The sequence below is a fragment of the Xyrauchen texanus genome, chromosome 2 (assembly GCF_025860055.1).
Source record: "Xyrauchen texanus isolate HMW12.3.18 chromosome 2, RBS_HiC_50CHRs, whole genome shotgun sequence".
Classification (NCBI taxonomy): Eukaryota; Metazoa; Chordata; class Actinopteri; order Cypriniformes; family Catostomidae; genus Xyrauchen; species Xyrauchen texanus.
Genome location: NC_068277.1, coordinates 22,769,694 through 22,797,138, shown reverse-complemented (window position 1 = coordinate 22,797,138; position 27,445 = coordinate 22,769,694). Strand labels below are relative to the sequence as shown.

General features: G+C 40.2%; 2 protein-coding genes and 1 pseudogene across 2 annotated transcripts in view; 1 reads left to right on the top strand and 2 right to left on the bottom strand.

Moving 5' to 3' along the window:
* Positions 1–5,813, bottom strand: part of gba2 (glucosidase, beta (bile acid) 2) — a 20,061-nt gene extending 14,248 nt beyond the window's left edge. The window contains exons 1-2 of the mRNA XM_052147213.1: positions 5,532–5,813; positions 3,740–3,993 (exon numbers count right to left, since the gene is read on the bottom strand). Of these exons, the coding sequence (XP_052003173.1) occupies positions 3,740–3,930 (191 nt within the window). The 5' untranslated portion in view covers positions 3,931–3,993; positions 5,532–5,813. The remainder of the gene's footprint in view (positions 1–3,739; positions 3,994–5,531) is intronic.
* LOC127655099 (RAB6A-GEF complex partner protein 2-like) lies at positions 5,536–25,795 on the top strand (annotated as a pseudogene).
* Positions 25,582–27,445, bottom strand: LOC127662805 (prostate-associated microseminoprotein-like). The gene is made up of 3 exons (XM_052154157.1): positions 27,336–27,445; positions 27,085–27,193; positions 25,582–26,913 (listed from the first exon to the last, which is right to left on the bottom strand). Exons 1-3 carry the CDS (start codon positions 27,436–27,438, stop codon positions 26,748–26,750), a joined length of 378 nt encoding a protein of 125 aa, XP_052010117.1. The 5' UTR covers positions 27,439–27,445; the 3' UTR covers positions 25,582–26,747.

The window sequence follows — 27,445 nt, the reverse complement described above, 5'->3', positions numbered from 1 at the left end:
CAAGCATAAAAGGGCAGATTGCACAATGGCAAACACTGATAAAGCTGTGAACAGTAGCTGCTCTGAGTATAAGTCATTCCTGTGCACTGATCTAGGATCCATTTTCAAGCCTAAATCCCCACATTATCACAACAGTTACCTTAAATCCATCAGCTTATCTGAAAAGTGCAACCTTCACCAAGTTTGAGGGTTTTGCAAGTTTTACAACTGCATGGGACTGTCATCACAGTTAGGCATGACTTTATGCCAGTACAGAGAGTGAATAATCAATCAAGAGTGGTGAAGGTCTAGCAACATGAATACACTATTCACATACACATGAGAGCATTGATTGTGCCAATGGAAATGTACAATATACAGGTCAGTGCCAGGGGGCCTAGGTCTGTTCTAGGATATTATCCTTGTGGCGTATCCTAGGTGGCATGCAGTCCTTCAGTAAATAGCAACTATGTAAGACACAAGCACGTTTAAAGGGATAGTTCACCCAAATAATCATTAACCCACCCTCATGCCATCCCATATGTGTATGACTTTATTTCATCTGCTGAACACAAACAAAGCTTTTTAGAAGAATATCTCAGCTCTGTAGGTCCATATTATGCAAGTGAATGCTGACCAAAATTTTGAAGGTCCAAAAATCACATAAAGGCAACATAAAAGTAATCCATGAGACTCCAGTGGTTAAAAATTCAGAAGCAATATGATAGATGTGGGTGAGAAACAGATCAATATGTAAGTCCTTTTTTTTTTTTTTACTATAAATTCTCCTCCTTGCCCAGTAGGTGGCGGTATGTACGAAGAATGTGAATCGCAAAAAGCAAAAGAAGAATGTGAAAGTTGATATTTATAGTACAAAAAAGACTGCTTTTCACTCACACATTTCATATCACTTCTGAAGACATGGATTTAACCACTGTAGTCTTATGGATTACGTTTATGTTGCCTTTATTTCCTTTTTGAGCATAAGAACTTTGGTACACATTCACTTTCATTGAGGACAGAGCTGAAATATTCTTCTAAAAATCTTGATTTTGGGTCAAAAATCCCTTAAAGCAGTACAAAAGTATTTTTGGTACATGTGAAATAATGTAATCCATTATTCATCTATATATCCAATAATGCACGAATAAGAACATACATTTCACCAATAGTGAAAGCTACCCATGGCCATGCCATTTTTGGAGTCAATAATTAACTTGGACTACCACACAGGGTCAATGTCTGAGGTGGGAGAGAAAGTAATAGCTTAAAATAATTTAAATAATAGCTTTTACATTTAAAATAATAAAATAAAACCTTTGTATTTCTTTATTTTTAAATAGGACACATGTTTGTCCCATACATAGAACAACAGCAATCCTAGTCATCACAGGCCAACAGCTTGAGTATTACTATTTATTGCAGAAATAACAAATGTATGTCAAAGGGCAGGAATAAATTTCACTTCATCAGTTATTGTGCACTAATCTATCAACTATTGTGTACTGACTACAATTCAGACAAATGTGCTTTGAACCCTGAATGGGGAAAATCAGCCCCACCTGATCCAGGTAAAGATGTACACAAGCCTCCCACGACTATTCCTGCTACTTGCCAGCTAGTATAACAAAAATATTATGTGCTTATAACAGGTGATTGGGCTTCCTGTTGTACCAGTTGGAAAGATGTAATAAAGAGAATGAGCTTTCATATTTTATGAAGCTGTTATCAGTAACCATAAACCACTTCTAGTTCCACATAATTAATAATTAACCTAATAAGGCTGCTGAGAACCAGGCGGAAAGGTGTTTAGTAGAAAGTACTAAAAATAAACCATGTAATTTTGTGGTCAAAACATTACCTATTCCTACAATATAAGAAATTCCTGTATCAAATATACAGTCATATATGGCGATATCAAGAATGGTCTTTTCACTACCTGATAAACAAATCAGCTTTAAAGAGCAAACAAGGAGCTACTGTCAAATTCTCTAAGCAGATGCCATAGTAACAGGGATGGGCGCACAGGCATTTTGAGGGGCAGTGACCCAAACCAAGAAAAAGGGCACCCTCCACCTCCTTTACTAAACAGCAAATAATAAGGAAATTCCAGCTGCCCATTCCCACCTTTGACATTTAAACATTATAAAATAACCCAAATATATTTCTGTGACAGTCACTTTAAATATAGGTTTGATCCATATATTAAGTTTGTTTGTTCAACTGGATATCAGGCATGTCAAAGTCATTTTAGGGAAAGGCTGGATTGTACAAAACCACACCTTACAACTTATGCAAGACCCATGGTTAAACCCTTGTATACCAATGCAGAGAGCATGCACAACACATGATCTTTAAGTGCATATAAAGTCTGGATTCAATTTATGCTGCTTAAATGATATCATGGTAAAACAAAGGGAGCACATAGTATTTACAAAAATACTAATTATTATATACTTAACCACGTCCTTTCGATTGCCTACTGGGTCTACATATAAAATTGTAGGGAATATTAATCAAACAGAAATGGCTCATTTTAAATGCCAGACCTAAATCATCTAATCTGTATTAATGTATCATATGAAATAATCATTCAGTCAAGACAACTGATGAACGAATATGAATTTAACCTGTAATATTTTTCCTTGTACCTGTCCATATTGTCATTATTGCCATAAGTGACACAAACTTCAAAAGTGGAAAAGAAGTATGTTATTCTGGGTCAGTTTTGTCACTCAGACCCAGTTTCAACTGAAAAGTATGAATTTGTGCGCATGAGCAAATTTCTGCGCTGCCGCGAATTGTGTTCTATCGCTTAAAGAGGCATTGATGACTTACTTAAAGGAAGTAGAGGTAATTAGTACTGAAAAATTGCGTTATGGCATTATTTGAACATGTTCAATGGCATAATTGCCAACAGAGAGAGATGTGACTGTTTACAAATGATTATGAATTTCTGGAGACCCAATTAACAAAAGTAGCCATTGTAAAAAGTACAAAATAAATAGCAAGATTTTACAGATACTAAAACAACACAAAACAAATCACATATAAAACATTTCAGATGTGTAAGTCACTTTAAAAAAGCATTTGATAAATTAATAAATGTAAATGTATATATTCCACCCAGAGGGGCACCCCTTCCCTTTTGGGCAAAGGGGCTATGGCTCGGACCACTGTAGCCACCCCCCATGCACGTTCCTGCATAGTAACCAGTGTTTCCCAGTGGTCCAACTGTGGCCTACTATAGGCTGGATTTTTTTTTTTTTCTCCCTAATTTGGAATGCCCAATTCCCAATATGCACTAGATCCTCGTGGTGTCATTGTGATTCAATCCGGATGGTAGAGGACGAATCTCAGTTGCCTCCACGTCTGAGATGTCAATACGTGCATCTTATCATGTGGCACATTACCACGGATACATAGCACATGTGGAGGATTCACGCTATTCTCCACGGCATCCACGCAAAACTCACCACGCGCCCCACCGAGAGCAAGAACCACATTATAGCGACCACGAGAAGGTTACCCCATGTGACTCTACCCTTCCTAGCAACCAGGACAATTTGGTTGCTTTAGGAGACCTGGCTGGAGTCACTCAGCACGCCCTGGATTCGAACTCGCGACACCAGGGGTGGCAGTCAGTTTAAGCTAATTTTTAATAACTGACAAGAAACAATATCTTACATTCAGTAAACCCATTACTTACAGGACTGAATGAATCTGAGGCCTTTCTATTGATGTGTATTATTTAACATACCTGAGGCCAAGACCAACATGCTCGAACATGTTGGAGAGTGAAACATCTTTGGCTTGAAATGGCTTCCTCTTCTCTTTGAACTCATGTGCCAGGCATATCCGCCAACCATCCTTGGGGACACCAAATCCTGTTTCTGTAGACACATACCGGCTCATAAGCTCAGCCTGCGATGTGCTGTCACATAAATCCATAGTCTGGAGCGGTCAGATCACCAGTGCAAACCAAACCGGAAAAAATTGGTCTTCTTAAATCCTCTGTAGCAAAAGCAAAACAGATCAAAATTGTTAATCTAAATATGCTATAGCCTTTATTTATAGGTGCATTTATTAACTTTTTGTTTATGTTTTGCTGGTCAATAGGGTAGTCATCTTGGACTTAACCTGACACCTAGAGGCCTGGATGCAGCATTACTCAAAACGCAATAGTTTTTAGTTATGGATGCCATTACAGAAATGCATTATTCACAGTTAGCCATGATTAATTCAATGCATGAGTGAAAGTGTCCAATAACAAGGAGGTTACTGAGATTTATGCAACCTTCCAGTGGAGTCGGAAATATGGTAACTTCCGAGCAATGGAATGTCCAAACTAAGTCATGTTTACCAATGGGTTATACAATGAAACATTAATACAATAAAAAGCAACGATTTTGCTTAATAATTTATATTTCAATACTTTATTTAAAAAATATAAATGTGTTTTATATGACAGAGCTTATTAGCTGATGTACAGCTAATGACTCACCATTCATGGTTTGTTTAATGCAAATTAATTTATTATTAGCTAGAAACCACACATTAATAATGTCTATATGTTGTGTAAAAATGCTGTAGGTCTATTCACTTATGTTTACTCACTGGTACAACCGAAAAAACTTGCTTTTGCTGTCATTCATTGTGTATGACTTGAATGCGCGAAATGTCACAGTAACGAATGCCAACTCGAATGTAGGAGCATCCCAGGTGCATTTGAAAGAAGCATAAGACAGCAGTGCTTGGCTGGTCCTGTGATCCTAAAATGGCAGCCCCGACGATGGGACCCTCTCCATGTAAAATAAAACAGCTTTTATAAGGTTGCTGGTAGGAATGGAGTCTTCATATCAAGTGAGGGTTCTTATTTTATACATATATTTCAAAATTACCATTCATTTCTTTTGATGTAAAACTTTTAAATGATGATAAAATTGCTGAGTGCACCTTTAAAGGTTAAAGCAGTTGAATGAAACATCTTAATGACACATGATTGTGAAATATGCTCCCTGTCTGCTGGGTTGTGCAACGGAGTTGAGATCACCTGTTTGATCTACAGTAGGTGTATGGGCATGTATCTACATACGACCACATATTGTAGTTAATATGTTAAATATGATAAACGCCAGACTTCTGCTGCCAGCAACAACCAACGGCTGGAGATGTGACCCGTTCCTATTCTCTTTTGTTAACTAACAAACCCTTGCCCTTTAGAAAATCATATCGTTGCATTTTCTGTATATCTCCGGGTCATTATAGAATATATCCGACCTGTGCAAGTGACATCCTGTCAAAAACATATCACTAATGCATCAATGTCCAATGTGCTTTTCATCCCATTCTTGACGCCAGACTCTACACTTCATCCTGTCATGTTTACGCATTTGCTTCTTAGATTGCTCATTTATTATTAATGTTCTTCTCACTAGCTCGTCAATTATGTCCTGAAAAAGAGTGGAAAAACTCATACCCACGCTGGGGTTTGTGTATCAGACGTAACTTGTAGTCAAACCGCTTAGAGCTGCACATGTTTTGATGCTCACCAGCATGACTAGTTCAATAAAGCCATCCGGTATCCCTGCGGCGGCGGCGGCTGCTGCTGCTGCTGCTCCTGTTGTTCCACCTTGTTACGGCAGGACCTTGGGAAGAGTGTGTGAAAGTAAACCGTAAATGTAAAAAATAATAAATAAATAAGTAGTACACGGGAAAGCATTTATGGAAAGAAAATTTAATAAAAGAACAAAATAAATAAAGAACACCGATCCTTATTGAGAACTGTGTGCATCGATATCCTTAACACTCAAACAGGTCAAACCCAGCGTTCAATTCCCACTGAGCGAGCAGTACAGTAGGGCCTTCAGCTGGGTTAAACTAATGAACATACACTCGGAGGGAGGGTCGTAGAAGAGGGTGTTTTTATTTTGGTTTATACATTGGCAACTTATAACTTTTTGTTGCTTTTGATAGCTATTTAATACAGTAAATTTCACCTAGACAATTTTAAAATAGTTTTATTTAGATTATCTTTATCATTTATATCCAGTTGAAAATGAAGGACCCTCAATGTCATTTTGGATTGGGACTCTTACGTCACATGTGCCACGGAGCTAATGCCGATGGCTAGATAGAATGTTTACCGGAGTTTAGAAATAGAGGAGACATCTTATGTTTCCACGTGTCATGTTGTACAGTTAATACGAAATCATATTCATAACGAAGAGTTCTCTCATGTATATTTTCATGCCATGGTAGCGCTTCTTTGTCATCTACAAATGTAGCTGGACCAACGTTTGAGAAAACTCAGGGAAACCTCATAACTTCCCAGAGAATCCCGCCTCCGGTTGTTTAGTTTTTGAATTTTTGGAGCGTCGCCGGCAACTCTGATGTCTTTTTAACTTCTGTGTTCAGGAACAAGACATGAAAAGTGTCAACTAAAAAAACATGGTCCTTCGTTTAAAACCAAGTTCAAGGTGGATCAAATAAACGGCTTCTTACATAGTAAGCATTCATCGATGTGCTAAACCTCACTCATATTATTCTGATATCAGCTGTGCTGTAGACAAATTCCACTTTGACAACATATTCTTCTGTCAGGGGAGATGCATTAACAGTGGTGTGCCACAATAAATTAAAATGTAAATCCGGCAAGAGTAAGCTATTCATATTCAGGACAATGTTTATCTGTTGCATAATATACACTCCACCTGATAGATCATTTCGTAGCTAAAGTTATGCATGAACGAAAATAATTATTTATTAAATCACATGTATGTAACTTATGCTCCTCTTTCCCTTTCTGTATTCCTCAGGTGATTGAGAATGTGGCCACCATGGCACGAGGGCCAGTGTTTTTGGCCGGGGAGGTTTTAGAGTGTCTCATCACTTTCACAAACCCCATGTCACATCTGCCAGCAGGTAAAGAGCATTGTCATCAGTATTAAATTATCCATATGGTTGCTTTCGGTTTCAATCTCAGTTATAAGATTGATACAGCTGCTATGTGTTTCTTTATATATCCCAAAAAAAGTCATTTTACACAGTGAGGTACTGGCTTGGGCCAATAGGTTCCACTACCAATTCAACACCAGCTAGAGTTGTGTGGCTCTGCCCGCTGAGGGCACCAAACAGGACGTGCAAGCCGAGTCACTGTGTCACTGTGCTGATACCAAGCAGAGGTGAAATTTAAACAGCTGATATGAGGCACATCTTTCAGCATTGTCAATGTAAATTCCTCAGTAGCAGCCATATGTAAAATGTTGACATTTTTTTAAATCTTTGAAATGTCTGCCTGTTGCAATTATAATTTTGATTGCATGTCACATGTTGCAATGGGTATTTGTCCTGGTAGATTAAAATAGTGAGATATGCAAAGTTGGAACAAGAGCTGGATCTGCTTTGTTTACACTGACTGTGGCAGTTTGGCAAAATAGGTGAAGCTGAACTTACTGCACATTTCAGGTAGTGGAAACTGCAAATTGTTCCATTGTTGTGGAAACTGTGATTTCCTTATGTAGTGCCCTTGACAAATATCTGGAAGGGAACACCAATACCTTGTGCTATTTAAATGTGTAAAATATAGTAAACATTGAAATATGGTTTGAGCATTGATGTTGTCCAACATGAGTTATCTATTTAGTCTAGAGTGGGTAAAAGCATGGTGGTGCAGAAAATGGCCCAAAAACACAATGCCTACTGCACAAATTTGTTAATGTGGATATAACGCAACATTTTAGAAATGCCAAAATCAGTCTGCTGATATAAATTCAACTTCACCCATCATTAAGCTCCACCTTAAAAACGCTTCTTACCAATCCTATCTTAGCAACTGTTAAGATAGTCTGCCATTTCTCTGACAAGCATTTGCTTTTTTCCAACAAGAGCCCATGTGTGTTTATGCCAAATTTTATAGAAAAAATGATCAATAAAATTCAAAACTGTTGCCGCAGGGTCACTGGTAATAGTGGCATGAGGTACGTAAAGAGGATACACCCTGTGTTTTTTTTGTTTTGTTTTGTTTTTTCATTCTTTAAAAAAAAAAACTTTAAATAAATCTTGAGAAGAGCATGTTCTGGATTAAACTGTCAGCCCTCATTCCCATATGAACATGTATAACATCAGGAAGGACACCTACATTTGCTCCAAGGTAAATTACAGCTAATAATTTAACATTAATTAGTTTATGTATTGATTCAGGTCAAAGTAGAGACGTAATGAGCAGTTCTGTTTCATTCCTACTGACCGCCAGAGGCAGTATTAAACACTACTGGATTATCGCAGCGCCAGCCAGATAGGTCGAGAGAATATACCAACAAAGTCACATAGTGACGTATGCTGAGCCCTGGGGGTTATAAACCACAGCCGCTCAGTAGTACTCTGCATCTTTCGCTTTCTCGCCTGGTTGAATTAGGTTGTTTTTACATAAGTGATAGATTGCGCTGTCAAGTGCAGCTTACAAGAGCAGCGAAATATCATCCTCACAAGCTGTGTCAGCGCGCATCTACACCACTTCAACGGATTTGAAGTGTTTTTAGCCGCATTTTGGTGAGTTTTCATTCTTTTTCGTCGGTAACACTCTGTGCCTCTCGGTGCTATCCGGTGGCTGGTGTTTTCCACGCTATAAGTTAACGGTCTCCCGTTGACATTTTCATTATTCACAGTTGTTCTGAACTTTTTTCCTCGAATTTATGTGGTACTCTGCGCCCCTTGGTTCAATCCATCGGCCATTTTAGACATTTATTTTTTTTTTCGTGAGATATTCTGGACATTACCTGTCTGTTCACCCGCAGGAATTATATAATTATTTTTTTCCTGTATTCTACTTCGTTACGATCATTCTGCTTGAATTAAACCTTACGGTTCTATCCGAAGGTGTTATTAGCGAGTAACTATGGCTCACAGCTCGATTGCCACTGGTTTCCCACTGACTTGTAAGCTGTGCCCTAATAATCTACTCCCGGACGACGGTCATGACATCTGCGCATCGTGTTTGGGTGTTCAACATCTGAGAGAGGCTCTCACGGACCCGTGTCTGCACTGCAGTCTTTTACCTATGTTGGAACGGCGGCTTCGTCTTGCTGAGTTAGACCCCAATTCAACGGTGAAACTCGGGCAGTTGGATGTAGCCCCTTCTCGCACTCAGAAGCGTAGGGCGTCTGCGGCAGCCGGCGCTCCCCTCCCATCTAAGAGGAGGGCCACATCGCGAAGTGATGAACATTCGCGTGTCGAGGAAAATTCACTCTCTAAGACGGTTTCTGTACTTTCTTCAGAGATGGCGGAGCTGAAATGCCTGCTGCACTCGCTTCAGCCTGTAACATCTGCTACACCTGTGAAGATGACACAGGAGGATGAGAATGTTCTGAATCGTGGAACTGGGGAAGAGTCGCTTGATTCCCCTCGTTTTCACATCATTCTGACTTGGATGTGCTTTCTACGATTGCTTCTGACTCTTTTTTTCATGATCATGAGAATGCTGTGAATGTTGCGGCGCAACCATCACCTCAGGATGTTTTCGCTGGTTTTCCAGCAACGGAGGGGTCGAATGGGGGGTCAGTCCAGTCATCTGGACAGGCCCAGCCCTCTTCTGATGATACTTTGGCTGTGCTTCGAATGGCTCTTGCTCATCTAGGACTTGATGAGTCACCTGTCCAATCTGCCCAAACCAATGTCTTTTTCAGGCAGGCCACAGCTGCGACTTCTTTTGCCATGCCACCATGTAAAGATTTTGTGGCCGAGTTTCCAAATGCCCTCACTGGTTCTGGTCTGCCTAAACGGCACTCAAAGATTGCTCGGACGTTAGCCTCTATGGCTGAAGCAGATTCCATCGGGGTGAGTCGTGCTCCAGAAATAGAGCAGCCTGTTGCAGCTTTGGTGGTGTTTCCTGACGAGGCTCTACGAGGGAATGTGCGATGTCCCAGTGCGCAATGTGGTCGCACAGATTCATTACTGAAAAAGGCATACGAGTCTGTTGCTTACATAACTCGTGCAGAAAACACAATCTGTCAGTTACTACTTGCTGCTACCAGTACGCGAGAACCAGCAAATGTTGATCCCTCAATTTCACAGTTTCTGCAAACGGCTCTTTTGGCAACGGGCCATGTAACCCGCGAGCTGGGTAGTCTTGCAGCCACGCTTCTGGCAGCCCGCCGCCAAGTGTGGCTTGCCCAAGCACGGCTACCTGAGGACTGCAAGAAAACCTTGAGAGATCTTCCATTCGTTCCCGGGCATCTTTTTGGTCCTAATGTTCCGGAACTTTTGGAAAAGAGGGTAAAGCTGTCTGAGGCCACTCTTCAACTAATGCAGGTAAAGCGCAACCCTACCTTTAGGATGCCAGCAGGTCAGACTCGACATCGCTATGCCACACCAGAGCCATATTTCCACCAGCACGCTATACCTCAGTCACAGCCCCCTCAAAGGCCTCGGGCTACTGAGAATGCTAGAGTTTTTGGCCACCTCATCGGCATTTGCCAGGAGGAACCCGTCAGCGCCCCCCCGCGACCACTAAAAGTCGCACACATAAAGCCTGAGACTCACAGGCCGGCGGTCGATCGTTTTTCAGTAGAACAGATAGAGTACTGGAGGACCAACACCGCAGACCCTTGGGTTTTGACGACTCTGAGCAGGGGATATACTCTACAGTTCCGACGCCGGCCTCCCAGATTTTCAAGAATCGTTCCTACGGTTGTCAAAAATGCAGTTTGTTCAATGGCCCTCTCTCTGTAAATTCGGTCACTGTTACAGAAGGGAGCCATAGAAAATGTTCATCCCCTAGTTCAGGAAGAGGGGTTTTAATCAACATATTTTCTTGTTCCGAAGAAGGACGGTGGTTTCCGCCCAATTCTCGATTTGAGGCATCTGAATTTGTTCCTGAAGGTCCTTCCTTTTCGAATGCTTCGCACAGCCGACGTTCTTCGGGCTGTGGCAGCAGACGATTGGTTTGTAAGTGTCGACCTGAAAAATGCATACTTTCACATCCCAATTGCTGTTCATCACAGAAAGTTTCTGCGTTTCAGTTTCCTGAATCAAGCCTACCAGTTCAAGGTTCTACCTTTCGGTCATTCCCTTGCTCCTCGTGTCTTCACAAGGTGTGTGAGCGCAGCTCTGTCTCCTCTTTGGATGAGAGGTATACGTATTATGCCTTATCTGGACGACCCTACAAAACAGCAGACTGTGCAAGACTCCAGACTGCTTTTGAGACATGTGCAGAAGTTGGGGTTTTCTGTGAGCGAGAAAAGAGCTGTCTGAATCCAACACAGACCACTACGTTCATAGGAATAACCATGAATTCTCGCCTAATGTCTGCCTCCCTGTCTCAAGAACGTGTGATGAACATTCTACAACTCTTGGCTCGCTTTAGCCGGGTGTCTCTTTACAGTACCAGGTAGTCCTATGACTAATAGGGATGTTAACTGCTGCTACAGTGGTGATTCCCCTAGGTTTACTCCACCTCAGACCACTTCAGTTGTGGAACAACAGTTTGCAACTAGAGCCCACCAAACATCGCCATCGACTGATTGTAATTTCTCACCGTTGCTTACGGGCATTGAGGTGGTGGAGGCCGGTGGAGTTGTTGAAGATAGGAGTGCCCCTGGGTGTGGTTCCCTCTCGACGGGAGTTGGTCACAACCGATGCTTCCCTCACAGGGTGGAGGGCAACATGGAACCAGAGGGGTATTTGCGGGCACTGGACACCGACCCAGACAACCGAACATATCAACCTTCTGGAACTACGTGCAGTATTCATGGCATTAAAGTATTTCATGCCCGTCCTGGCAGGCCGCCATGTTATCGTTCGGTCCGACAATACCTCAACAGTGTTCCATCTAAACCACCAGGGCGGCACGAAATCCGCGAGGTCTCTACAGCTTACGCACGAGATCCTGATATGGTGCCAGCCGCGACTCGCTTCACTGAGGGCAGCTCATATTTCAGGAGCATGCAACCAGACAGCGGATGCTCTTTCCAGGGATCTGGTACATCCAGGAGAATGGAGACTTCATCCAGATGTTGTGCAGGAGATCTGGCTTCGATTTGGAAGAGCAGAGGTAGATATTTTTGCTTCGGAGATGACCACTCACTGTCGTCTATGGTTCGCAAGGACAGAAGTGTCCAGCCCCTTGGGCCAGGATGCACTGGCTCACGAATGGCCGAACTGCCTACTATATGCGTTCCCACCTATCCCTCTGTTATGGGAGGCGTTACACAGGATCTCCCTGTGCAAGCACAGAGTACTATTCGTGGCACCACGATGGCCAGCCAGACCATGGTTTCCTTTGTTGCTAAGACTTCTGTCAGGCAATCCATGGAAGCTTCCCCCCAGGAAGGATCTCCTCTCCCAACTGGAGGCCAGCGTCTGGCACCCAGATCCAGCTCGCCTGCAGCTTTGGGTCTGGCCATTGGGTTAAATCCTTCTCTGGAGGATTGTAATCCTGCGGTTATTCACACAATCTCCAATGCTAGGGCTTTTTCCACACGACAGATCTATGCTGGCCGTTGGAGGCTTTTTCTGCATGGTGTGAGAAGCAAGGGCTTGATCCTGCAACGTGTGACATTCCGAGGATCTTAAGTTTTCTTCAACATTTACTGGAGGAGGGAAAAGCGGCTTCCACGTTGAAAGTGTATGTCGCTGCCATTTCTGCATATCATGTTCCAATTTGTGGATCTTCTCTTGGATCTCACAGTCTTGTCTGCAGTTTTCTGAAGGGCGCACACCGTCTTAAGCCTGCTCGGAATCCTCACTTTCCCGTGTGGGATTCGACACTCGTGCTTGCATTCCTTTGCTCATCCCAGTTTGAGCCCTTGCAAAGCATTGACGTGAAATGTTTAACCTTGAAGACTGCCTTTTTGTTGGCTATTGCCTCTGCGAAACGAGTCAGTGAGTTGCACGCACTGTCTGTTAGCGAATTGTGCTTGCGTTGGTTGCCGGATGACTCCGGGGTGGTCCTACGACCCAATCCTTCTTTTCTTCCAAAAGTCCTTCTTCCTCAGTTCATTAACTAGCACATTGAACTGGCCTCTTTTCAGACTTCTTCAGGGTCTGATTCAAGTGCTCAACTTTTGTGTCCTGTTCGTGCCTTGAAGCGTTATGTAGACACTACTGCTCAATTTAGACAGTCAGACCATTGTACTGCATTTCATTTGCTATAGGGGTGACTTTAGAAATGCTCAAAGTCAAGACAGAGCTGTTAGAGCATATGAAAAGATGGTACAAAGAATCTTATGATGTCAGGGGATCACAAACATGCTGTTTTGCCTATATCCATATGCTGTTAATAATCTGTTAAGGCATTAATTGTACTGTATAAAATAATAAGAGTGAGGATTAGACTAAACAACATACATGGTTTGTTTGAGCTATCTTAAATTATTCAGCTTTCTGTAATTGCAGATTTAGATCATGGGGTTCTTAAAGTATTCCATGTTGCTGAGATGAAATAGTTTTTCTGTTAGTACATAGTCATTTGGATGAGGCTTTTAGCCAGAGTGACTTACAGTGCTCTTATTGAAAGAACAATAAACCTGTAGAGGCCTTCTGATTACAAGGCCTGAGTTTTAGCCATTGTGCCAAATAGGGCTGGGTGATATGACGATATACACTCACCTAAAGGATTATTAGGAACACCATACTAATACTGTGTTTGACCCCCTTTCGCCTTCAGAACTGCCTTAATTCTACGTGGCATTGATTCAACAAGGTGCTGAAAGCATTCTTTAGAAATGTTGGCCCATATTGATAGGATAGCATCTTGCAGTTGATGGAGATTTGTGGGATACACATCCAGGGCACGAAGCTCCCGTTCCACCACATCCCAAAGATGCTCTATTGGGTTGAGATCTGGTGACTGTGGGGGCCATTTTAGTACAGTGAACTCATTGTCATGTTCAAGAAACCAATTTGAAATGATTCGAGCTTTGTGACATGGTGCATTATCCTGCTGGAAGTAGGGCTGGGCAATGTCCCCTAAATTGGCAGTTGACGATGTTGACAGTAAAACATCGCGATGGACGATGATATCGTCGGTGGGGGGGGATTATATAATTTCATATAATTTTCAAAAATTATATGAAAAATTATAATTTTGTTATTTTACTAACCCAACTAATGACTCGTCGGCGCTTTATCAGTAGGTTGCACGACACGTGAAGCATTTTTTTTTTTAGCTTTCACTTAAGAAGTGTTGTGCACTATTTATTTTAATATATCTCTTTACATAAATACTATTTTCAACTTAAAAACTATAATTTCGTTATTTTACTCACTGATGAGCAAAAGGTCGAGGCAGAAATGACCATGTACCTGCAGGAAATGGCCATTGATGGGGAAGAGGACCCGCTGACTTGGTGGAAAACGAACGACAAAAGGTTTCCGTTCATGGCAAGATTAGCACGGAAATATCTGTGCATATGTGCTACCAGTACTCCATCAGAGCGGGTCTTCAGCACAGCGGGTAGTGTAGTTACTCCAATCCGCAGCTTATTAAAACCAGATAAAGTGAATATGTTGGTATTTCTGGCCAGAAACATCGAAATTTAAACATGGTCTATGGTGAAAGATATTAGACTTCTTTACGCATTTTTTGCCATCCGTTGCGGAGCTATTCGATTTTGCATATTATTTTTTAAACGTTCATTTGTGTAGTTCATATGACCACTTTACAATATTTAAATAACATAATTTATTTTGTAGCCTGTGCTGAAGTTAATTGTGCTGCTAATTATAAGTGAAATGTTAATGCCGAGTTTCGGTCTGAGTGTTGTACCCGTTTTCATGTTCTTTATTTGTTGTTCTTCTATGTTTTAATAAATGTGTGTTATTCATATTCACCTTGTTTCTTTCATTTGATTTGACATTATGGATTTATGGCCAAGGAAATTTTTCTTTAAAAGTATTAACCAGACAAAAGTTATTTGACGTTCAGCTGGTCTGGGTTTATCTTAAACTGCCGCTTCAGTGTATACAAGAGCTATGTGACAATGAGCAAGATTTTCTGAGACACTACAACTACTAATAATTAATTAATAAAGGTTATTTTCTTGTAGCCTACAACATAAAATATTTTAATCTAAATGTACAGTGTAAGACATGTAAAAAAAGACAAGAAGCTAACAATGTCAAGATCAATATTTGTGTAGCCTGCCTGACACGGTATTTTCACAGACTAACACGTCACGCCTCTGGCATATACTACAGTATTTAAAATGGCATATATGCATTAGTTATATTCTCAATTTAATTTACAGAGCAATCCCTGCAAAGTTTTTAGGTTAACTATAGAAGAGACTAGGATTAGTGAGTCACACTAGCAAGACTCGCAAAAGGGGCGTGGCATCACGATGGTGGCTCTACATCGTGATGTTGGTCAGCCATCACGATGGACGATGATATCGTCCATCGGCACAACCCTAGCTGGAAGTAGCCATCAGAGGATGGGTACATGGTGGCCATAAAGGGATGGACATGGTCAGAAACAATGCTCAGGTAGGCCATGGCATTTAAACGATCCCCAATTGGCACTAAGGGGCCTAAAGTGTGCCAAGAAAACATCCCCCACACCATTACAGCCTGCACAGTGGTAACAAGACATGATGGATCCATGTTCTCATTCTGTTTACGCCAAATTCTGACTCTACCATCTGAATGTCTCAACAGAAATCGAGACTCATGACGACTCTGAGCAGGGGATATACTCTACAGTTCCGACGCCGGCCTCCCAGATTTTCAAGAATCGTTCCTACGGTTGTCAAAAATGCAGTTTGTTCAATGGCCCTCTCTCTGTAAATTCGGTCACTGTTACAGAAGGGAGCCATAGAAAATGTTCATCCCCTAGTTCAGGAAGAGGGGTTTTAATCAACATATTTTCTTGTTCCGAAGAAGGACGGTGGTTTCCGCCCAATTCTCGATTTGAGGCATCTGAATTTGTTCCTGAAGGTCCTTCCTTTTTCGAATGCTTCGCACAGCCGACGTTCTTCGGGCTGTGGCAGCAGACGATTGGTTTGTAAGTGTCGACCTGAAAAATGCATACTTTCACATCCCAATTGCTGTTCATCACAGAAAGTTTCTGCGTTTCAGTTTCCTGAATCAAGCCTACCAGTTCAAGGTTCTACCTTTCGGTCATTCCCTTGCTCCTCGTGTCTTCACAAGGTGTGTGAGCGCAGCTCTGTCTCCTCTTTGGATGAGAGGTATGCGTATTATGCCTTATCTGGACGACCCTACAAAACAGCAGACTGTGCAAGACTCCAGACTGCTTTTGAGACATGTGCAGAAGTTGGGGTTTTCTGTGAACGAGAAAAAGAGCTGTCTGAATCCAACACAGACCACTACGTTCATAGGAATAACCATGAATTCTCGCCTAATGTCTGCCTCCCTGTCTCAAGAACGTGTGATGAACATTCTACAACTCTTGGCTCGCTTTCGCCCGGGTGTCTCTTTACAGTACCAGGTAGTCCTATGACTAATAGGGATGTTAACTGCTGCTACAGTGGTGATTCCCCTAGGTTTACTCCACCTCAGACCACTTCAGTTGTGGAACAACAGTTTGCAACTAGAGCCCACCAAACATCGCCATCGACTGATTGTAATTTCTCACCGTTGCTTACGGGCATTGAGGTGGTGGAGGCCGGTGGAGTTGTTGAAGATAGGAGTGCCCCTGGGTGTGGTTCCCTCTCGACGGGAGTTGGTCACAACCGATGCTTCCCTCACAGGGTGGAGGGCAACATGGAACCAGAGGGGTATTTGCGGGCACTGGACACCGACCCAGACAACCGAACATATCAACCTTCTGGAACTACGTGCAGTATTCATGGCATTAAAGTATTTCATGCCCGTCCTGGCAGGCCGCCATGTTATCGTTCGGTCCGACAATACCTCAACAGTGTTCCATCTAAACCACCAGGGCGGCACGAAATCCCGCAGGTCTCTACAGCTTACGCACGAGATCCTGATATGGTGCCAGCCGCGACTCGCTTCACTGAGGGCAGCTCATATTTCAGGAGCATGCAACCAGACAGCGGATGCTCTTTCCAGGGATCTGGTACATCCAGGAGAATGGAGACTTCATCCAGATGTTGTGCAGGAGATCTGGCTTCGATTTGGAAGAGCAGAGGTAGATATTTTTGCTTCGGAGATGACCACTCACTGTCGTCTATGGTTCGCAAGGACAGAAGTGTCCAGCCCCTTGGGCCAGGATGCACTGGCTCACGAATGGCCGAACTGCCTACTATATGCGTTCCCACCTATCCCTCTGTTATGGGAGGCGTTACACAGGATCTCCCTGTGCAAGCACAGAGTACTATTCGTGGCACCACGATGGCCAGCCAGACCATGGTTTCCTTTGTTGCTAAGACTTCTGTCAGGCAATCCATGGAAGCTTCCCCCCAGGAAGGATCTCCTCTCCCAACTGGAGGCGGTCTGAGTGTTGTACCCGTTTTCATGTTCTTTATTTGTTGTTCTTCTATGTTTTAATAAATGTGTGTTATTCATATTCACCTTGTTTCTTTCATTTGATTTGACATTATGGATTTATGGCCAAGGAAATTTTTCTTTAAAAGTATTAACCAGACAAAAGTTATTTGACGTTCGCTGGTCTGGGTTTATCTTAAACTGCCGCTTCAGTGTATACAAGAGCTATGTGACAATGAGCAAGATTTTCTGAGACACTACAACTACTAATAATTAATTAATAAAGGTTATTTTCTTGTAGCCTACAACATAAAATATTTTAATCTAAATGTACAGTGTAAGACATGTAAAAAAAGACAAGAAGCTAACAATGTCAAGATCAATATTTGTGTAGCCTGCCTGACACGGTATTTTCACAGACTAACACGTCACGTCTCTGGCATATACTACAGTATTTAAAATGGCATATATGCATTAGTTATATTCTCAATTTAATTTACAGAGCAATCCCTGCAAAGTTTTTAGGTTAACTATAGAAGAGACTAGGATTAGTGAGTCACACTAGCAAGACTCGCAAAAGGGGGCGTGGCATCACGATGGTGGCTCTACATCGTGATGTTGGTCAGCCATCACGATGGACGATGATATCGTCCATCGGCACAACCCTAGCTGGAAGTAGCCATCAGAGGATGGGTACATGGTGGCCATAAAGGGATGGACATGGTCAGAAACAATGCTCAGGTAGGCCATGGCATTTAAACGATCCCCAATTGGCACTAAGGGGCCTAAAGTGTGCCAAGAAAACATCCCCCACACCATTACAGCCTGCACAGTGGTAACAAGACATGATGGATCCATGTTCTCATTCTGTTTACGCCAAATTCTGACTCTACCATCTGAATGTCTCAACAGAAATCGAGACTCATCAGACCAGGCAACATTTTTCCAGTCTTCAACTGTCCAATTTTGGTGAGCTCTTGCAAATTGTAGCCTCTTTTTCCTATTTGTAGTGGAGATGAGTGGTACCCGGTGGGGTCTTCTGCTGTTGTAGCCCATCCTCCTCAAGGTTGTGCGTGTTGTGGCTTCACAAATGCTTTGCTGCATACCTCGGTTGTAACGAGTGGTTATTTCAGGCAAAGTTGCTCTTCTATCAGCTTGAATCAGTCGGCCCATTCTCCTCTGACCTCTAGCATCAACAAGGCATTTTCGCCCACAGGACTGCCGCATACTGGATGTTTTTCCCTTTTCACACCATTCTTTGTAAACCCTAGAAATGGTTGTGTGTGAAAATCCCAGTAACTGAGCAGACTGTGAAATACTCAGACCGGCCCGTCTGGCACCAACAACCATGCCACGCTCAAAATTGCTTAAATCACCTTTCGTTCCCATTCTGACCACACCCCTAAATGCATTGAAGCAACTGCCATGTGATTGGTTGATTAGATAATTGCATTAATGAGAAATTTAACAGGTGTTCCTAATAATCCTTTAGGTGAGTGTACATCGTGGCGACAATATAAAGTGTCAATCGGCAGAGATTTTATCATATTGTGTATATCGCGATATAAGTTTATTATAATATTTATATTTGTCAACCAGAATTTAATCTGAAATGTGGCATACTATTATATTTAGCATTTTGATAAAGTTGATTTTTTAAAACAAGTTGATTTTTATTCATTAATTTACTTTAAATTTTTTTACTTTGTCATTGCTTGTCTTGTTCCAAATTAAGAGTAAGTAGTTTTAATTTATAATTTAAGTATTTAATTCACTGATTGGAATTCCAAAAATAGTCTTTACAATATGGTTATTTATAAATAAACCAATTGTTATTGACTTTCCAGAAAACTTTTACTATATCGTGATATATACTGTATATCGTTATCGTGATAAGAAATTACTTGTATCACGATATAAGATTTTGGTCATATCTCCCACCCCTAGTGCCAAACCACTCCAGTATGTATTTATTTCTTGATTTATCCATTGTTTATCCAGGTGAACGAAGGCAGTTTGTGCTTAACACGCCACAAAAGATCTTGTTCTGTGACCTCTGATTGGACCCTGGAGAGAGCAAAACCTGTAAGAGACTGACTATAACTTCTTCAGACATAGATTCAATCACTTCTGGTCTAGATCAGTAGCTCTCAATTTGGTTTGCTTTTGGGCCCATATTTTACATTGGACATCAAGTGGCGACCCAGCATAGTGAAAAACGTAACCTGTATTTAATGTAGCCTAGGTGGCATTTTCTTTCATTTTGCATAGTTTTGTTCATGGTTGTTGATTTCAACAACAAAAGATACGGGAAGTTTTATCTCACCCCTTTTAATAGTTGATGAGCTTTTTTTGTGTATATGAGCCTACTATATTTAGTATCACGTTTATTTCCTAATATCGAACATCATTCAAACATAACATATATTACATGAGAGGAAAACTTTGTCCATAAGTCTTTATTTAATATTAAACTATTACATTTTTCTCAATATACCTCAGTTACTGTTACTATTGTGAAATTGTGATATATTTTAAGGGTGATGATGTGATTTGAAAAACACTGTTGCACTTTTTTTCCTCAGTGATGTTTATAATGTCAGGGCTGTCTACTGTGTGAGAGGTTTGTAAAATTCCTACTAAAATTGAAACGGGTCGCATTGTTTTTGTGGTCTGCATCGTGGTATCGATGGAAGCCCAGTTGACATGCTCCAAAGATAAAATATGTTACAGCAGAGCAGAGCAGATCATTGGCACGAGTGGTTTTGAGATTGCTCACGCCACCCTCACCTGAAAACCAGGCTTCAACCGCACAGCGAAAATATCACATTGCTGATTAGAAACATATATAGTGTGTATAAAGCTATGGATGTGAGATCATTATTAAATTTGCCCCGGCTTCCTGAAATGTCACATCAGTGGCCGCCAAAAATTTTCAATGAAGAGAGAACCCTGGAATTGCTTTTTACCTTCTGTCTGCAACCCTATCCGAACAGACCTGCGACCCACCAGTTGAGAAACACTGGTCTAGATGATGCGTTTCAATTTGTTTTTCGTACATTGTGAATGTATTTATAACTTCAAAACATCAGGAATAGAAACTGAAGTGAGTCCCTTAATCAGTTTGAAAAAAGACCAATCCCACATGACCAGATAGTGTTGATTGTCCACTGAAAACTGGTTTATGGCAAAGAACCAACAGTCAACTGGCCACAGTTCAGCTGTACATTCATGTAATTGCACATTAAGCCTTTTTAATATCATTCTGAACTACAGGAGACAGCCAACAATAATATTCCACACATGTACAAGGTTTTTTTTCAACCTAGTATACCATAATGTTTTTTTTTGAGGTTGTTCCCACTGATGGTCCGCCGAGTTTTCGGGATCTGGCAGTGAAATATGTGTACAAGCTTACAAATGTCTGCCAGCGGTTCAACTCACCCATCAAGTTACTGCGTGTCCCTTTCAGAGTTCTAGTGCTCTATGGTAGGTTGCACACATGGTTTTCTTTGTATAGGTTTTCCCTTTCAGGTTTTCATGCAAAGCAGTTTGAGGATAATTTCCAGCAGGCTTTAAAGGTGCACCAAGGAATTTTTTTCCACTTGAAAATGTTGTACACTTAAAGAAATAATAATTCTTTTGAAGTTTCAAATGATGGATACTCGCATGAAATGAGGACTCCGGTCACAGTGGCCTGGGTAAGGCTGTTTTATTTTACATAAGGGTGATCACCACCATGTTGAGATCTAATGACCACCTGATTACAATTCACTTTATCTTGGTAAGCCCCTATTATAGGACATTTTGGGGTTGTGGAATAAATTGACCACGAGTGACTCTGCAAATAGGGTATTTCTATAATGCTATCGCTAACTGTAAGTTTTTGTTTCCATGTTGCATCCATGCTGATATGTCAATATAAGTCCAAGACCACTGTTCAGTTTCAGTTGTTTAGGCAGATAAATAAGAGCCAGCAAAAATAATCTTGAATACAATTACGTTTATTTAAATGAATTATTTATTTTATTTAAATTGAAAAAAAGATTAAACATGCTATTTTCTTTTGTATCGCATGCATCAGAAATCACATCAATATTCTAATGTCCCAGATTTGTTCTGAACCCAAGTACTTTTTAGAAAAGTTTGAGGCTCACCATACCTTTTTGCTTGATTTGATGTTGTACACAAAGGACTGTTTCTCTGATATTACAGGAGAGAGGTTTATGCTGGCATCTCTTGTAGGCATGACAGAGCCACCATTCCCCCAGGATGAGGTGGCTCCCTCAAACCCCTTCCTGGAGGAGGATGAAGGCAGCAGGAGAGGACACTAGACCATTAAAAGAGCTCTGGACATGATCACCATGTCACGCAGATGCCCATGTGAGTGATTGTGTGTGGAAGTACAATGCGTGTTGAATAAAAAGGCTCTTTTAAATCTCATATTATTTAAAAAAAAAAAAAAAAAAAAAGGGGTACATCCTTTATAGTAGGTGTCAAATTAACCCTAATTGATTTCAATGTTTTTCACCAAAGATAACAATATGAAAAACAGAAAAGAATCATTTAAAAACAGAAAAGATTTATTGTGGCCTGTCAGAGACTGAAATAACGGTGAACAAATGAAATGTATACTATTTTGACACTCATTTTGTTGGAAACAAATTGATCCACACAGTTTAAATACAATTAAAAACAGCAATGAACCAGGTTAAAATAGTAAGGTTTAAATTTTATGACTTGTCACATATTACAAAAAAAATTAAAATAATTTAGAAAATATGATATATAAACTTAGTTTGAACATGAAAGTATATGCAGGTCAAATTGATCCGCAAACATCATAATCATAATTGAAATTATGTACACACATTCCACAAAACATCAGTGTGTCCACACTTTGCATGCATGTTCATGACCCTAAATGAGGGAAAGTCACACAATTTCAAGGAGAACAAAATAGGTTAACTAGTATTTCTAATAGCTTGAAAATGAAAACGAGAGCTAATTTTTACCATCTGTGTCTGACAAAATCTGTTACCATACTGAAAAGAAGGGTGGAGAAGCTCCATTTTAGATTCACATGTAGTGAGAGCCAACATGACATATGTCAAAGTTTTATTTTGGTTCTGTGTGGCTGCGTTTGAACATAAAAGTATGCAGGTCAAAGTTACCCACAAATATCATAATCGTAATAGAAAGTTTGTACACACATTTTACAACACATCAGGGTCTCCACACTTTGCATGCATGTTCATGACTCTAATTGAGGAAAAGTCACAACATTTCAAGATGAACAACATAGGTCATTGCTTCTGCTCATGTTATTGCTTCCTTTATTAAATGTCACATTTTTACTATAGCTTCTTCCATCAGCAGTGAGGAATTTACATGTGATAAATGTGGTGGTCAGTGAGAAAGAGAAGCCAGTAGATACTGTTTCGGATGCTGGTAGTACAGCGAGCAACACATACACTTTGGTTCTGACTGAAGAGCCTCTGCAGCAGGGCGATTGGGTGACGTCTCAGTGGCATACTCGCTCAGCAAAGCGACACCACTCTCCCATTCCTGTTAGGGTTCTAATTGATTCTCCCCACTCAGTGATGCACCCACTGAGAATCATGTTGAAAAAGTTTTAATAATTGGTGATTCTAGTGTAAGGAATGTGGAAATAGAGAATCCAGACACTATTATTAAATGCATTTCAGGTGCCAGAGCATCTGACATCAGATAAAATGTACAAGTGCCGGCTAATGCCAAACGTAGATTTTCTAAAATTGTTATTCATGTCGGCACTAATGATGTCCAGCATTGCCAGTCAGAGATCACTAGAAATAATGTTAAATATGTGTTTGAACTTGCAAAAACTATGTCAAAAACTTGTCATGGTGATGAGGTTTATAGTAGATAAGTGTCACTGACTGGCTGGATGTATGAGTGGTGTCTGGAGAATAGCATAGGATTTAGAGACAATTAGAAGAGTTTTTGGGGCAGACTTGATCTGCTAAAGAGAGTCGGACTCCATCCTTCCAGGGATGGTGCCACTCTCCTCAAGTAATTTGGCTCATAGTCTTAATAATGATAGTATTTAACTAACTGGGGCCCAGGTCAGAAAGTAGACAGACTGGTTAATCTGAATGTCTGAGACGTCACACAGTTCACATAAACTAAAACACATACAGACTGTATTACCTAGATATCACATAGAGACTGTGTCTGTTCCACAAACTACCAAACATAAAACTCTCACTAAATAATTTAGAAAAAATTTGATGAGAGTCAAACTTGGAAAAAAACTAACAATGAAGATAAACATCATATAAAGGTAGGGCTACTAAACATTCGATCTCTTTCTACCAAAGCACTAATTGTAAATTAAATTAATTCAGATCATTGTTTGGATGCTTAATTGGCTTAAACCAGATGAATATATTAGTTTAAATGAGTCCCCCAGGTTATTGTTATAAACATGAGCCTCATCTGAAGGGTCGAGGAGGAGGTTTCGCTACAATTTACAGTGACGTTTTTGGTGTTACTCAGAGGACAGGATATACGTTTAAGTCTTTTGAACTAATAATGCTTAATATGACACCGTCAGATATAAATAAAAAATCTCTGTCGTCTTTTGCTTCAGTATATAGATCACCCGGGTCTTATTTTGGTTTCCTTGGTGAATTTGCAAATTTCTATTAGATCTAGTAGTTAATGTAGATCAAGCTTTAATTGTTGGTGACTTCAACATTCACATAGATAATGAAAATGACACATTGGGATTAGCATTTATCGATATTTGCAACTCTCGAGTCAGACAATAAGAGACAGGACTAACTCAATGCCATAATCATACACTAGATTTAATTCTGTCATATGGAGTTGATGTTGATACTATAGAAATTCTGTTTTAAAATCATTACTTAATTTCTTGTTTTTTGCAATCAGCTAATAACACTCAATCTACACCATTCTATCATTCAGGTAGAACTATTCTTTCGACCACTAAAGATAGCTTCACTAATAATCTTCCAGAATTGTCTCATATACTTAGTAATTCAAAAGATCTAAAAGAACTTGATGTAATAACAGAAAGTATAAATACAGTCTTCTCTAGCACTCTTAATAGTTTCAGACAGGCAGTAAAAGCTGCCAGGTCAGCATATTTTAGCAAACTCATAGAAAATAACCACAACAATCCTAGATGTTTATTCAGTACTGTGGCTAAATTGGTTAGGAATAAAGCCTCAACTGAACCAGATATTCCATCGCAGCACAATAGTAATGACTTTTAATGAATAAAATTGGAACTATGCAATCGTCTGTCACAGTACTTCAGAAAACAGTGTCTCATAATTTTGTTCACGAGCAGCTTCAATCCTTTGCTGTCATAGGTCATGAACAGCTGTTATGTATGTTAGATCCAATACCAACTAAGCTCTTAAAAGAGCTATTCCCAGTAATCTCAGAACCTCTTTTTAATATTATTAACTCATCACTATCCTTAGGTCATGTCCCAAGAAACTTTAAAATGGCAGTTATCAAACTGTTTAAGAAGCCACATTTTGATCCTAGGGATACTAATTCATATGCCACTGCCTGAACCTTGGATTTAGGATGGACCCCACCGAAATGACCTGCAGGTTGAACTGCGATGCATCACATTTGTCTTTTGATGGACTACATTCTTGAAATGGAATACATAGTCTATCATTTAATTGCCAGCAAAAGCATTCATCGGCCAACTAACAAAGGACAATGCATCACAGGGTTTCTAAATAAAATTTTATTAATTCATTTTTATACACAATTTACAATCATATTTAATCAAACTACACAATGATCACTCTAAGACTTTATAGATATTACAGTTTATTTTTTGTTAATGTATGATTTCCTGTAAAGCTGCTTTGAAACGATGTGTGTTGTAAAAATGACTTTACTTGGAGTTTTAATAGTGATGAACTATGTATCATGACCATATTGATTATTAATCGATATTCTTTTTTCCCCCTAATTTATTGGTATTGGTTGTTATTGAATCAATCTCTAATCAGTCACCGGCAGTTTAACCAGCATCCTAGAAATCCCATCTTTACTATAAATAGGGATTTTAAATAGGCCTGCTCAAGACCTCACAAGACATTGGTAAGGAATCATTCTTATTCTGTATTATGTTTTTAATCTCTCCAACACAGTGACGTTAAGTTGGCGTCTTCATTTTGAGTTTGTCACAGCGAGGGAGCCGGTGGAGGCACCTGTGGTTCTGCAGAATAAGTCAGAGGTCACCATCTGGACAGGGGCAGAGCATGTGGATGTGGACACCTTCAGTTGGGACCTGCCAATCAAAGTGCTCCCCACCAATCCAACGCTAGCTTCATATGTTTCCCAGTTCACAGGGACAAACAGCATAAACATTTGAGTTGTGTGTGTTTATGTTGTGAGATCATAAAACTAAAGATTTTTTTAGCCATTTGTTCCATATTAAAAGGTAGCTTATATTTGGAGATATTTTATTCATTTTTATGTTTTACAGTGCATTGAGGTCATAATTATTTATTTAAGCAACTTATTAACATTTCAACCTTGACAAAAAGGCTTCATTATCTCATATAACGTAAAAATTTATATATTTATTGTATATGTTAGTCTTATGCTTTAAACCATAATTAAAAACAGTTTCTATTTTATATGAATTACTCTATTTCAGGCTATTTTGCATGTAAAAATCTCTGAGCAGCCTTTTTCTATACATCTTTATTTGAGTAAACATTGTAACATAAGGAACAAATGAGATTAACAGTTACATATATTACTAAACTTTAAGATGTTTATTTACAATAGTGTATAAATGAAGGAAAAGCTTTGGCAATGTTGCCTAAAATTATCAATCTTAGCAAGCTTTCTTCTCAAATTATTTCAGGTTGTAGTGAAGCTTATGCTTCCTAATGGGTTTGTTTTCAGAGACATCTAGACAATTGAGGTGTTGAAGCAGAGGGTTGTCACCCTAGTATGGAAGTAAAAATCAGACTGTAAAAGACAAAGAAAGGACAAGCAATGCTAATAACTTTTGTTATATTGATGTAATTACTTAATAATAACATGTTAGAATATGAACACATTCATACACAACCTTCAATAAAAATGTAAAGATTATTTAATTGACCTTCGCTTCAATACATCATTCAAACACAGGACTCAAGCTGTACCTGCCAGATTACTTCCTTGCTTCCTTTAACAGCAAATTTTGGCAGCTTAAATGGAAATTGTTGTTTTGTGAATACAGTTTTGTATTATAATTGTGTTATAGAAGGAGTAATATCCCATCTCACAGATAAAAGTGAGACAGGCTGGTGATCTGCGATCCCTCATCGCTAACCTGCCAGCATGTTCATGGCTCCATGTATTGGGTCAATGTTGTTCTCTTCTCCAGGAATGCAGAGCAGACGAGGATCAGATGTCATCACCAGTGTGACCTGACAAGTCAGAGATTCAACTCGAACTTCACACCAGGGAGGGAAGTCCACAGGCCGATGGACACTGTAAATGAGCGCTTTATGTTGAATATATTTTGGGGAAAACATATCAAAGTAAACTACTTCCATTAGCTTCCATTCTCAATGGATCAAATCATCATACTCTAAATTATCATTCATATGGTTGGTTTATATGTATAATTTAAATGGAAACGAGATGTGTTACTGTTCTTACGTCTCGCAGCATCCCACTCCCATGGGGTGCAGGCAGGTGCACTGCACACAGCCCTGCTCCATCCAGCTCTCTCCCATAGAGTACTGCTTCCCTTCATACTCACACAGAGCTGTTAAGAGGGAATTTAGAGTATTTTTAATGCAGATCACTACATGTAGCTTCCTAACTTATATGATCAAGCATTCTGGAAGCCTTGGTCCACAAGCGCACCTAATGATTAAAGCTATGAGAAGTGTGTACACATGTCTCACCTTGAGAGTTGAAGTGACACTGCATTGGTGCTGCTGAACATGTTGTCCACACCAAAAAGCCCATGTAGATAATTATTCCACCGCGTCTCAGCATGACATCCATGTCTCTT